This window comes from Aphidius gifuensis, linkage group LG4, assembly GCF_014905175.1.
Source record: "Aphidius gifuensis isolate YNYX2018 linkage group LG4, ASM1490517v1, whole genome shotgun sequence".
In the NCBI taxonomy this organism is placed as follows: Eukaryota; Metazoa; Arthropoda; class Insecta; order Hymenoptera; family Braconidae; genus Aphidius; species Aphidius gifuensis.
This window is the reverse complement of record NC_057791.1, coordinates 9,439,714-9,455,161: the sequence shown is the minus strand read 5'-3', so window position 1 is coordinate 9,455,161 and position 15,448 is coordinate 9,439,714. Positions and strand designations below refer to the sequence as shown.

Genomic DNA, 15,448 nt, shown 5'->3' with positions numbered 1-15,448 from the left:
TCACGATTAATTAACACTCGAATTAATATTTTAATGATAATATGACAATCATGTTGATTTTTCCCAGCATTAATTGATGATAATAAATTTTTATACAAATGTACTTAAAATCTGTATGAAACAATATGTAATGCTGGTCCTTGTTCAGACAACATTGTAAATATAGTTTGTATACAATGTAATTGTCACGTAAACCTAAATTTTTTCTTCAATTAGTGTACTTATAATATTAACTAAATCTTGATAATATTGAAGATTAATACAATGTGCAAATTTAGCTAGACTCTCTAAACAATATAGATAAAACTTGACTATTTAGTGCTTGTTTTAACATTCTAAAATATATTGTTAATACAATACTTGTTATTTCAGTGAATATTTTTTGTTTTTCAACTTTATTCCAATAGCTCTTTTTCAACAGCTTCTAATTTTTTACTTTTTTCTTTTTTCACGTTTACTCAATGCAAGTATACGTTGTTTATGGCTCATTATTTTTTTTTGTTTCATTTCATCATCACGTTCTCAATGACAATAATACTTTAACAAGTTCAGTATGAACTAAGTGACCACGTAATTCAATATATTGATTTAATTTACGAACAATAACAAGTGATAATTCACCACGTTTATTATCTTTAAATATATATATAATAATAAATATAATTGTTTTTATTTTTTATTTTTTTTTGACGTTTGACTTGAGAGAGTCAACGTAATCTGGAGGTTATGTATAATTAGAAATACTAACAAATTCTGCAGTGCAGCCAATATAGCAACACAAAAAAAGAAAGACGTCTAGGAGAGAGAAGAAAAATAATTGTAAAGTTTTATACCAACTGAACGAACAAAATGTAGTCAATTTGAGAAAAACGAAAAGACCGTAAATATCAATTTTGCTTAGAATATATATTACCGCAACGGAAAAATCTGATTTTTTTTTTAATAAAAAAGCTTTACATCAATTTATGGGATCATTACCAAACCCCAGCATCCTCATTCAACTCTATCATATTTCAATTCAATTTCTAATAGATTCGCGACGGAAGGGGACAAAATATTGAATGTATAATAAGGCACGGTAGTAGTAGTTAATCTCATCTCACACATATTCTCATCAACACATACATTTTTTTCTCATACTTGACTCGAGGCACTACCATGCCTCTTGATTATATCAAAAAAAAAAAATTCAATCACAATGATGTCAAAGCACTTTATATGGATATAGATTTACTCATTTTAAGTTTCAAAGTTCCTAAGAAAATGAAGGAAAGTTTAGAAAGATTTGACACATCAGATTATCCACCAAATAATATTTATGATATGCCAAGAGTCAACAAAAAAGTTATTTGTCTGATGAAGAATGAAAATAATGGTAAAATCATGACTGAATTTGCTGGTTTAAGAACCGAATTGTATAGTTATAAAGTCATGAACATTGATGATAATAAAACTTACAAACAAGCAAAATGTGTAAAAGGTTCAGGTCTAAAAGATATAAATTTTGATAATTATATGACATGTCTTTTCGATCATCAAATATTGAAAAAAAATCAACATTTAATACGAAGTAAGGATCATCAAGTACGCACTATTGTACAGAGAAAAGTTGCACTCAGCTGGGCTGATGAGAAACGAGCTCTTGATCAAAATGGTAGTACTGATACCTTACCTTGGGGCTATGACCCCGAATGATCATAAATAAAAATATATATATTCATTATAAATAATAGTTATAATCAGAGCCGGGAAGTTCGTCTGTTATTTCAGCTTGCCGTAAAAACCATGGCAACATGGTGAAATATAGTTTAAAAAAAAGACGGTCTGAACCTCGTACATGGAAAAAATGGCCTCAAAAAATAGCCTTATTTTTTTTGGCCTCTTAAAAATGGCCTCAAAATGGCCAAGAAAGATTTGACACATCAGATTATCCACCAAATAATATTTATGATATGCCAAGAGTCAACAAAAAAGTTATTTGTCTGATGAAGAATGAAAATAATGGTAAAATCATGACTGAATTTGCTGGTTTAAGAACCGAATTGTATAGTTATAAAGTCATGAACATTGATGATAATAAAACTTACAAACAAGCAAAATGTGTAAAAGGTTCAGGTCTAAAAGATATAAATTTTGATAATTATATGACATGTCTTTTCGATCATCAAATATTGAAAAAAAATCAACATTTAATACGAAGTAAGGATCATCAAGTACGCACTATTGTACAGAGAAAAGTTGCACTCAGCTGGGCTGATGAGAAACGAGCTCTTGATCAAAATGGTAGTACTGATACCTTACCTTGGGGCTATGACCCCGAATGATCATAAATAAAAATATATATATTCATTATAAATAATAGTTATAATCAGAGTGGAGTTCGTCTGTTATTTCAGCTTGCCGTAAAAACCATGGCAACATGGTGAAATATAGTTTAAAAAAAAGACGGTCTGAACCTCGTACATGGAAAAAATGGCCTCAAAAAATAGCCTTATTTTTTTTGGCCTCTTAAAAATGGCCTCAAAATGGCCAAAAGAGGCCAAAAACATACGGCCATTTTTTAAAGCCATTTTTAAGATCCAAAAAAAAATAAGGCTATTTTTTGAGGCCATTTTTAAGAGGCCAAAAATATAAGGCCATTTTTAAGAGACCAAAAAAAAAAAGCCATTTTTTGAGGCCATTTTTTCCATGTACGAGGTTCAGATCGTCTTTTTTTTAAACTATATTTCACCATGTTGCCATGGTATTTACGGCAAACTGAAATAACAGACGAACTTCGCGGCTCTGGTTATTAAAAAAAAGCGTTTTTAAATAATTAATTTTTTGTTTGATACAAACGATTTTTTTTTTCTAATCAAACGAATGATATGTTGAAAATGTGAAAAAAAAAATTTGTAAAATTAATTTTTTTTCGTTAATTATTTATTCTGTTGTTAACTCAATCAATTCTATGTGATTGAAATTTTTTTTTTTTTTTTTTTTTTCCTTTACTAAATGTCTGAGACGGGGACCGAACCGAGAACCTTTGTGGCGGTTATATATACGGTCATATATACAAAAATGCAAGTAAGCACATCTTTTGTTTGATTTAAAATATAAAGTGTTGACGTTTTATTCTTTAAATTATTTTATAAACAAAAATGGACATCTGATACTATGTTGCGCATGTTATATTGTTTATATTTCGTTGAATTTGAAGTAAAAAGTGCTGACGTTTTATTTTTTTCAAACTATTTTATAAACAGAATTAGAAATTTGATACCAAAGTGCGTGCAAAGAGATATATTTTTCTGCTTACACCAAACTCAATAAATGCTGTAACGTGACATGTTACCTTCTCACTTAGTTTTAGAAATTAGCTTAGGTCGAGGATCAACTAGCTTTACAGACAAAAAGGGGGACGGAAAATTTTATTCTACGACGCTAAAACTTACCCAAAAAACGTCACTAAAACTAACTAAATAACCAAATATCCAAATAGCCAAGTAACCAAATACCAAATACCAAATACCAAATAGCCAAGTAGTCACAAAAATCACAGAAATCACGAAAATCCGAATAATCCAATGAATCCAATGATGCTGATCCGTTTCCTGAAAATTCAATTCTAAAACTAAGTTGAGGGGTTTGCCTGGGTCGCTCAGTATGCTGGTTCGTGGAGAGAGGGCCGAGTAAAGAACGTTAAAATTAGGTCACTGAAAAGGTAAAATCAAGGGTAGCACAATAAATTAATCAACAAAACAATAATTATGGCACACAAACAACGAGATTATTTATTATAAAAACAATTTAAGTATCAAAATTATTACTAGTCGAAAATTATGTTTTATCAAAAATTATTAAATAATATTAAGTTGAACACAAATATAAAATTATGAGACCTGACTTCAAGTCATGGTCTTAACAAGAAAAATGATATATAAAAAAGAATAATTAACTGACTAATAATTAATAAGGCTGACCAACTGACTATACATGAAATAAGGGGTATTTTTAGGAGAGGATGGCTCCTGCTCCTTGGGTTTAGGTATGGATGGCTCCGATACCTGGGTGGGGAGAAGACTATTCGAGGTTCTGGGATGGCTCCTCAAGAACCTCGAACTTACTAATCGGGAGGCAGAAACCGAAGTGTCTATTCAGCTGGGTCGCCTACTTAAATAGCAGAGAAATTTCCCTTTCCCCAACAATATTCCCCTTCTTATTTGGCCAGCCCCACCCGATAACATAATAATAATAAAATTAAATAAAGTAATAATAGTAATAATATATAAATTTAAGGTGGGCGAGTACAACTCGTCACAAGGACAAATTGCCAGAAAAATTTGAAACAAAAAAAGATTTTCTCCAATACGAACGCTGCATTAAACATAACCCATTAAAGTCAAAAACTTTTAGCATTTGTTTATAACTAATATTTTATTATGTTGTCTCTCATACTAATACGTTGCTACGGGTTGTTATATGGTTGCTATGTTTGTTGATTTTCGGCAATTGATTTATTTGAGTTATCAAAAGTCATATTACAGCTTTTCGTTAAGCTCTATATATTCGAATTAAATAAAAAAAGTATTGTTATATTTATTTATAATTATGATTACAACTAATATATATTACTAAATAAATATTCGAATAAAAAAAAGTTAGGGTGGTTACTACGTTATGGTTACTACGTTTATCAAAAACCTCATCTTATTCATTAATATTACTTAGTTAAAATAATATATAGATTAAAATATTGTATAAAGTATAAATATTTATATAAATAAGTAAACAAATAGAAAAAGTTAGTGTGTGGTTGCTACGTACGAATGCTAATTATATTTTTTCATCAAAAATAATAATACAATTGACTTTATAAAAAGCTGCAATATGACTTTAATATACTTTGATTGAACAACGACACAACTACAAGATTTAATAATTGTTTATAATTAGATCAAATGATATTTTTATTCATTACGATAATTATAAAATTGATAATTAACTTCAAATAAATATAGTAATTCATGGGAATGACAGATAAGATAAGTACTTCACGTGATTAATAAAAATTATAATTATGATGAAGAAAATAGTATTAATAAACATATACACAATAATATATTCAACCATGCGCCGGAGGTTTGATAATTCAAAAAAATTATAATTCTATGTATTGAAATAAAATAAAACTTGAAATAAAAATTATTATTCTTTGTATTGAATAACAAAATTAACATTTAAATAATAAAGTCTGTCAATGTTAGTCTACCATTATGTTTTCTTTGAGATTGTTCAAATTATTTTATGGAAATTATAATAATAAATAATTTTTTTGAACCTAACCTTTTGTAGAATTTATATAATTGCTTCTTCTTTAATCAAAAAAATAAGCATCACAATTTGTCATTAGTTACAATCAAAATTTTATTTATCAGTTTCTGTACTGTAATTATGTGATAATAAAAATTATACAATCATTAAATAATAAAGAAAGTGTGTTTCCAAATGTTGAAACTTTTGATCAATCTCATACTCGAAATATGTGTTGTGTTACATGAAATTACATAAAAAAACTTTAGTGTAAACACCCAACTTCATGATATACTTCAGATAAATAATACGAAAATATATTATTTATACAAAAAAAACAAAACAAAACATATGCAAACACGTGCTGAAGGCGCGTAATCGGTCTCGTTGTTTAATAATCCATAATTAATCATATAATTTAAATGTTAAAATAAACAGTTTGTATAATAATAAATTTAAATTGTGTTATGTTTCATTTGAGTTATTCAAATAAAATGTTAAAATATAAATTAAAGTAATTTGGTAGCAAAAAATTTTAAATATCAATAAAAATTCGAAGAGTAAACAAACCGCAAGTTACAAATGGCTCCCAACTAGCGGCTCGAATCACGAGGTGAAAAGAAAAAATATCATTTATAAACTCGATGAGTGTAAAATAAACCTTCAGATCAAGAAAAAACGAAAAAAGTTGTTGGTAAAGAAAATATCGCCAAAAAATTGGAGGCAAATCAGCAACAAAATCGATGAATAAAATTAAAATACACATGGCAACTAAAAGTTCGATATGTCATATTATTGAATATTTCATCATAAAAATAAAATAAAAATAACAAGGTACATATAGATAATAATAATAATAATAATATTTTCAATAAAATTACTTGTATGAAAAGAATATTTGAAAATTAAACAAAACATTTTCATTAAAAGAAATATTCAATATAAAATAATTGATAATAGAATATTTAAAATATTGAAATAATTGCTGGTATTAAAATTATGATAAAATAGAAGAATTAAATAATATATTGAATTCGAATAGAAACCATTAGGTAAAATGTCTAAATTTGATAATCACACTTTAATTTCAAGCATATAAATATGGATAATAATAATTATAATTATCAATGTATATATGTATATTATTACATTGCTTTCTTACCTTTTCTCACAGTCTTGATATTCGAATGATAAAATTTCAGAAAAACTTCTCATTTATATAGGAATAAATACAATAGAATAGTGGAAAGAGTACTCATTTTAATGACACGTATTCAGAGTCAGCAAATTCTCACGTGCATATTAATTTTTTGCAAACAATATTTATCTTTTATCATAAACAATTAAATACTGCTACAGCATTTTATTAGATTATATTTGAAAAATTACACGTATTAAGAGTCAGCTAGTTTTTTTTGCAAAATTATATTTATGTATACATAGGTTGATTTAAAAAAACTAACACGTATGGAGTTCAGCAATTTTTTTTGCAAAATTGTATTTATATGTACTTAGGTCGATGTGAAAAAAATAACACATATGGAGAGTCAGCAAAATTGTATTTTGAAAATATTTATGTATGAGGCGTGAGTCATGAGAAATCCTACAAATAACCTTCAACGGCTCAGTTGGTAGAGCACTGGACTGTAATTGCATATTGTTATAAACAATTTAAAAAGTTATCCATTGGTCGTTGGTCCGAACCCGACTCGAAGGAATGTATTTTTGTTATTTAATGAAACAGGACATAGGACATAAGACATGAGAAATCGCACGTTAAAATGACAAAATTCAATTTTTCCCGAACGAGTCTGTATTACTGACACATGGTGATTGAGAATTCACACCATCAAATGATATCTTCAAATTTCTTTACTATCTCTGCATTATCAACGCATGACAATTTGAATGACAAATTTCTTTACTATCTCTTTTATACCAACCAAGTTGCAGTCCCTTGTCCCCTCGCCGGTCTACCTTTTTTCGACCACCCTATGGTCTAGAACGCCTATGACTGTATTACTATAGTTTCAATTATATAAAAGGAGTGGACTCTGAAGCCAAATGTCGAAAGTTTAATATAATATAAAGTTCAGGTCTTAGCACACAGCGATATTGGTTTAGGGGCTTATTCTAGGCATTAACTGTTTGCAGATGATTTGGTGATCTTTTTTAATCTAATAGTGTGTAATTATTGAGATTTATTAAAAGAAATAAATAATATTTATCCAGTAGGTGACCGAAAGACAAAGAGAGCTTCATCTAGAAAAAAGTTAGTGAATCGGTTTCCGTAAATAGTATATTATATAACTAGTACGTGAAGTAGGTGATTCTTGCATGATTTTAAAGGTGTCAATACGAGTCACCAGGAGTTGAGAACGAGCCGAAGGCTCACATTCTTCACTTACGAGTTATATACAATATTTTTTGGCATGAGGTTTGTAATAAGGACGCCATTTTGCGCCAATATCGTGCGTAAGGAGATACTTTTACGCACGATTTCTTGTTAAAAAATCGTGCGTAAAAGTATTTCTTTACGCACTATAATTGGTGCGTAATGGCGTCTTTTACAAACAGAGTGTCAAAAAAAAATATATGGAACGAAATTAAATCACATGTTTTACTGAATATTCATGTTGATAACAAATTTTCAGATTCTAAAAGAGCACCATTATATTTTTGTATTTGTATAGATGAATGTTTGACACAAAGCACAAGGCCTCGCATGTATAATCTCAGCTTTATGCCGAATCACCAGGTAGAAATCCAACCTCATTTTGACGTCGAAACGAGCGTATTTTCCGAGCTTGACGCTCGAATCGATGTCGGCGTCGAGCTCGATTCTATGTAGAAATGTTACACGTTTCGACGTCGAAACGAGGTCAAAACGAGGCGGAAAATAAAAATCACACATAAAGAGTTAAATAATGAATATTGTACTAGAAAATCAATATTATTAGTTATATTAAACAAAAATATGGCAATAAAAATTATAATAATAATAAATTTATAAGGTTTTTATGTATTTTAATTTCTAACCCGATTCAACCTCGATTCGACGTCGAAAAGTAACGTTATTCGACGTCGAAACGAGGTTGAATCGAGCTAGAAAATAAAATGCATAAAAAATTATTAAATTTATAATAATAATAATGAAAATATTAATAATAATGATATTATTATTATTATTATTGGCTTAAAAGCACCCCCTATATAAGGAGAATTATGTTTTAAGGGAATAATGTTGCTTAAAATATAATTTTTTGGCAACCTTAATTCCTTTACCCTTAGGTACATTCTTTCCGTAGCTTCTGCTTTTTCTTGGACATTTTAATTTATTAAATAAATAATATACATGTAATTTTCTTTTTTAAAAATAAAAATGTCCAAAAAATACATGTAAATTTATTTTTAAATAATACAAATGTCCAAAGAAAAGCAGTAGCTAAGAAAAGAATGTAGCTAAGGAATTAAGGTTGCCAAAGAATTATGTTTCAAGGAAATAATGTTGCTTAAGTTATAATTTTTTGGCAACCTTAATTCCTTAGCTACATTTTTTTCTTAGCTACTGTTTTTTGTTAGACATTTGTATTCTTAAAAATTCAATTTACATGTATTTTATTTCTGAATCAAATAAAAATGTCCAAGGAAAAGCAGTAGCTAAGGAAAAGATGTAGCTATTGAAAAAAAAAAAAAAAAAAATTTAAACTTGACCCCACCTGGTTTTTCTCAAATAAGATTCCAGTATTTTACATAAAGTGGGGTCAAGTTTGAATTTTTTTTTTTTTTTTCTTTTCAATAGTTTAGACTGAATTATACATGCGTCAAAAATATATATTTCTTTCTTGAATTTTTATTGTCATATCTAAATTAAAATACTTACAATTATAGTGACAATTTCGAACACTTGACTCTTTTTTGTAGAAAAAAACTTTGTTTTTTTTTTTTTTTGTTGTGATATCACATTTTTTTGTGAAGTCATTTGGTTATACCAAATTTAATAGATCCAGCCTCAAAATTATTGTTTTGTAACTTTGACACATTTACACATTTGTTTTGTATATAATATATAAAAAAGTTTGTTTATTATTTTCAAAGTCATCAAAGAAACAAAAGAAATTGATAAAATAAAAAGAAGGAAAGAGAGAGAGATATAACGAGTAATAAAAAAGTATGAGAGAGATGAAATTTTTTCTGTCCTAAAACGTAAAAACGCACAGTTGAAAAATTCATTTAATTATTAAAAATGAAATAAACTACTAAATGATTCGGTTTTTTTATTTAAATAAAGCTTGATACTATAGGTATAATATTAAATTTCTAAAAATCATTTATTTCTATCGTCACCATCATATTTTAAATAAATTTTGAAAATTTGCGAGGGATGAGGTTACCTCTATTTGATGTATAATAAGGCTCGGTAATTTATTTGCGTTTTTTTTTTATTTTTCGGTATTATTATATTTTTTCTCACACTTAACACGAGGCAATACCGTGCCTCTTGATGATGAATAATGGATTATTAAACAACGAGACCGATTACGCGCCTTCGGCGCGTGTTTGCATATGTTTTGTTTTTTTTTTTTTTTGTATAAATAATATTTTTTCGTATTATTTATCTGAAGTAAGTTTACACTAAAGTTTTTTTATGTAATTTCATGTAACACAACACATATTTCGAGTATGAGATTGATCAAAAGTTTCAACATTTTGAAACACACTTTCTTTATTATTTAATGATTGTATAATTTTTATTATCACATAATTACAGTACAGAAACTGGTAAATAAAATTTTGATTGTAACTAATGACAAATTGTGATGCGATTTAAACTACGAACGACACCATGACTCTGTGGAGGGTCAGGTCCTAGGATCCTCTGATGCAAACTCCTGTGAATATCTAACATTAACATTTTGTTGGTAGTAAATGAAATAGAAAGCTTTCACCCGATGGCATCGAAAAATTTTAAGATCAGATAAGGATCAGACAACTGTATCTCACCAAACCAGATTTAGATAAGGATGCCTTATTGATTCCAGTTAAAACATATTTTATTTGTTTAAAGTGACCATCGATTTGAATGAGGCAGAACGTTATGTTAATTTAGCAAATTTCGTCTGAATTCAAGTACTCGTTTTTTTTAATTGATACTCAAGTTAATTTGATCGATAAATATTCTATTCAAAAATAATCAATGTGGCAAATTAATTCTTAACTTCATTACTTTCTGCTTTGAATTAAACGACTTACTTTTTAAATTAAAATATAAGCCACTTCTCTGAAATTCCTTCTCCAATTGAAGAAAAAGATAGGTTTAAGTACAACCTATGTTTTCTTAATTTTATTTATCATCATTTTTGAAAATGAGATAATTAATCTTAAATCGAAATAAAACATCTCTTCTCAAATTGAGGCCAAAAATTTTAAAAGAAAATCTGCTTATTTTAAGGGAGTTCGAACAACACTCGATTATGTTTAACTTTTTTTTAAATTTTTAGAGTAGGTTTATGAAATAGTTATCCATCTTATGCTAAAATTTCAAAAGTCTATACCTGCTAGTAAAATAGTTATTAATGTTTATAGTCAACAACTTTTAACGTGTACGCTAACGTGAAAAACAAAAAATATTGAGAAACAAACAACATATCTCGAATTTTCACGGTGTTCTTGTCTTCACAGCTAAATAAAAAACTATCTGTATAAAACTTTGAAATCTTAGAATAATTATAAAAAAAAAAAATCAAGTTACCTGCTAGAAAGTTAAACAATCATTATATTGTTTAAAAAAAAAAAAGTCAAAGAGTGAAGGAGTGGAGGTAACAAAATATGTTTGTGTGCATATTGATACACACAACTGTATATGTATTGGTGAAAAACAGGACCCTCTACGCAACAAAAAGTGAGGGGTGCCGCATAAAATTTTATGAATTTTTATAATAGCATTGAGGTGACCACTAGGCCACATTTCTTGTTTGTAGTTCTTTCGTCCGAACTCCCTTAATAGATAGAATGTAAGATAGATTTTTTTTAACAACAGCAATTTTTCTCGTAGTGAACCTACCATATCAGACTTTGTGGAGAGAGACATCGATCTATTCCGTACCTATGATCACAAGTACTTTATATAATTTTATATTTTTTATTTAAGGAAATTGCATGAGCGAGTTCATGGGGCTTATAAAAGGTAAGTACGAGGCGAAGGATAACGGCTTCCAACCTGGCGGGGCGTCACTTCACACAATAATGACGGCACATGGACCTGATTTTTCTTGTTTTGAAAGAGCATCAAATGTTCAATTGAAACCAGAAAAAATTGCTGAAGGCACAATGGCATTTATGTTTGAAAGCTCATTGTGCATGGGACTAACACGATGGGCTGCATCAAGCTGCAAGCTCGATAAGGATTATTACAAATGTTGGGACGGATTAAAAAAACATTTCCACCAATCCTAAACGCAACTGGAATACAAATCTGGAATGAACAACATACGAATGTTTTAATTTTCTTTGTCAGTGATAATAAATTATTTATATTTTACGGTAATTTGACCGGCACATTTAACAAGGGATATTCTTTTTTATTTTATAAAAGGCAATACCTATTTTCTTTGACTGAAATTTATGAGGTGACACTAAGCGTAGCACGAGAGTACCACGGTTCAAAATAAAGAAAGAAGCTATAACGAACATCCATTCCTAAGGGTTGGTATTTTTAAACGTAGATACAACGACTTAGCCTGTCATATTGAAAATAATAAAATAATCAATAAGACAATAAAGAATAGGACCAATAGAACCTTTTGATACCATTCATTATTTGAATAATTAACCATAAATAATTTCAATTTTAATATTAAGTTGACTAAAAATGGCTAACTTATCAGGAGCTTAGGCAAACTTGCACTTTTACTAGAAAAGCCAAGCATTGCACCGAATGCAACCTCAAGTATCCGCAAGCGTAGAACGAGAATCCGTCAAAACAATCGACCTCTTTTGCCTTCAGCGCTGAACTAGGTCGGACTACAACGAATAATTATATAATTATAATTATTTATTGTAAATAGACATATAAAATGAGTGTACAAGTTTGTAAGCGTTCACGATTATGTAAAGATCTGTCAATCTCAGAAGGACGGGCACCGGATTCTCAACAATCACTAACGTAATTCATATATTTATATAATTTTTGTAGCTAATTTCTGGTTGTGTGAGTTTTTATCAATATTTTTCTTACTTTTATTTGAATCTTAAGCGGATTTTTTATAAAAACCTTATAAATTTTATTTTAAAATTAACGCCTACAGATCACTACATCATATAAATTAATTTATTAATTAATACCAAGTTCCAATCATGTTTGGTCATTCCACAACAATTTTACGGAGGCTAGGAGCCATTGGCTCAGCCGCAGTATTGAATTCATCGGCGAAAAAAAAAAAGCTCATAACTTACGAACTTAGTAACATAGACACTTCGTACTAAGCTTAAGGGATTACCATCACCAATCAAAAACGCAGATAGAGCCTTGAAATTTTTTGAGCAGATTAATGAAATAATAATACATACGCTCAAATTTTTTGATAATTTTCTTGTAGCTAATTACTTAGTAATTAATTACTAAAGCAGGCTACTTTTTTGAAGGTTATACATAGGTTCTTATGGAGGGTCCGGTTTAGTTTTTAGAAACCTGGTTAGCCATTTTATGGAAAACGCAGATAGCTTTTTCAAAAACTACAGATAAATAGAGGAAACAATAAGGAAAGTTTTGATATAAAAATTAATAGGGCTTTGAGACCTTTTTATTTTACAATAAATAAAAATAAATTTTTGTCTTTGTCTAAATACTCAAGTTGAAGTAAGAAACAAGATTTTCTCCTTCTATTTTATCTCGTTCGCACTCATAGAAATATTATGTTTCTAAATTTCATACGCAAGAGGTCTCTAGATATGCGGGGGTAATCCCTTAAAAGAAGGGCATTGAAAAACTCTATCGCCCGCAGAATGGGTTTTTTCTTCTATTGATAATAGTTTTGAGTTGAAAAGACAAAATATAAATTTTGAAAAAATTTTTTTTTTACTGTTACGTCTTGGTATAAATTAGAAGTAAAAAGCAATAATAAATAATAATTTAATAAATTCAACAAATACAAAGATGCCGAACAAGCAACAAAATTTTTCTTTTTTTTATAATAAATTATTTATTTTTATTTTCACACGGAATAAAAATTCATATTTTGCATTTTTATAAAACAATTTATTTTTATATTTTTTTATATAAATTTTGGTAAGCAGTTCTCAAAGTCACCTCTGTAACCCGAGATGCCACATCCGTTGAAGTTACTAAATTATTATTTATTAAATGTTTAAACAATTAGAATATGCTGACTACTATGGGAACCATTGAATATGATTGGTTCAAATATGGCACCACTTTTTCATCCCTACTTTAAGATATAATTTTATGGGAATATTTTAATTTTAATTTTCAAGGAGCGTCACTCTCGTGATAACTTTTATTCGGCCAACATCTAACTAAATTTAAAATCATTCTAATTGAATTAAATACTTAGTAAAATTTCATAAATTTATATTAAAAATTATTGATCATTTTAATTGATAAAAATATAAATAAAATAAATTTAATTCATTTAAAGAAATTAATAACAAATAAATAATATTATCAGTGCATTAAAACTTAATTAAATAACTGTGACAAATAATTATTCCTACAAATTTTACCCTTCCTAAATCCTAACATTGACTGTGAAATTTTCCGGGGTGTTATTTTTCTGTGCTACGAGTTGTGTTACCTATTGGATTATTCTAAATTATCAACATCATCAGGCGACCATCCGGATTGACACGCTCTCTATACTTTAATTTTGGATAAACCACAACAACAAGGTAGAATCTACAAAAATTACACATTCCCTCCTAACCCGTTACCCTGTAGGGAAAAACAAAACAAGAGGATTATAAAAATTACGTTAAATATCAGGCTCATTAATTTGTATTATTGCTAAATTATTATATTATTATTTTTGTTGTTTAACATTCTTTCCTTTTTTTTGTTACGAGATCACTGGGCGCGCTTCGCGCGCCTGTTTTTCTTATAAAAATGAGAAGATAGTTTTTTAAAAAATATTATCACAATCATACTTTCTCTTGATGTCATTATTCATTGAGCTATTTTGTAAAAATAGTAATTCACATCTATGTTTCAATTATTTTCATTGTTATTTAGTAATAATTTAAAAAAAAAAATAACACTCTGTTCACACGAATAAAAGACAATTTTTAAAAAAGATAGAGTTTAAACAAATTCGTACAGCCACTGTTGAAGCAAAACTCATTTCTTTATGACATTTTTGTGGATGTTTAGTTCGAATATTTTCTATTTTACTATTCAGTTTTTCATGGTTGAGTATTTTTGATAACTTAATCATTCAGTTACAAAAAGAGCAAACAATAATTATGATTTCTTATGTCTTTTAAAAAACCCTTCTCATAATTTACCCATAATACTTTATTCATCAAAGTCTCAATCACTTTATTTTCGATTCTTTTATTTCTGTGATACAATTCCCAATTAATTAATTAAACATTCATTTCAAAATTACTCATGTTCATAATAAAATATTTCTAAATAGAATTTTCCCGAAATCATGATTCCTATATTCAAAAAACACCTCATGAAAAAAACTACAGGAAAAAAAAAATGTAAATTTTATAAATTAATATGGTTAAGCTTGTGTTTTATTTTTTTAAATTGTAAAATTCATATTAAAAAATATAAAAACACGTCTCCGTTTTTTCATTTTATTAATAAGTAATTTTCACTTGATTTTGTCCTTAGATTCTTCTTTTCCTCCGTAAAATATTAATTATACAATTTTTTTATGATAAATTTTACTTTTCATTTTTGTCCGTGCAGTACTTCTATTCTAAAAAATTTTAAAATCAATTTTGACTTTTTTTTGTATTTGCTATAACTTGTACATGAAATACGACGTTTCCTGCTTCAAGTCATGTACATAAAACATATATTTCTGAATAGAATTTTTGTGAAACTATGAATCTGAGACTTCAAACTCACCCTCAATAAAAATCTCCGAACAATTTCGGCCAGCCTGATCAAAATTGATCGAGAAAA

General features: G+C 28.1%; 1 protein-coding gene across 1 annotated transcript in view; it reads left to right on the top strand.

Annotated features, from left to right (window-relative positions):
* The window catches only part of LOC122855000 (homogentisate 1,2-dioxygenase), a 34,152-nt gene extending 20,777 nt beyond the window's left edge, over positions 1-13,375 (top strand). Inside the window, exon 7 of the mRNA XM_044156066.1 lies at positions 11,444-13,375. Within this exon, the coding sequence (XP_044012001.1) occupies positions 11,444-11,748 (305 nt within the window). The 3' untranslated portion in view covers positions 11,749-13,375. The remainder of the gene's footprint in view (positions 1-11,443) is intronic.
* Positions 13,376-15,448: the final 2,073 nt, after the last annotated feature.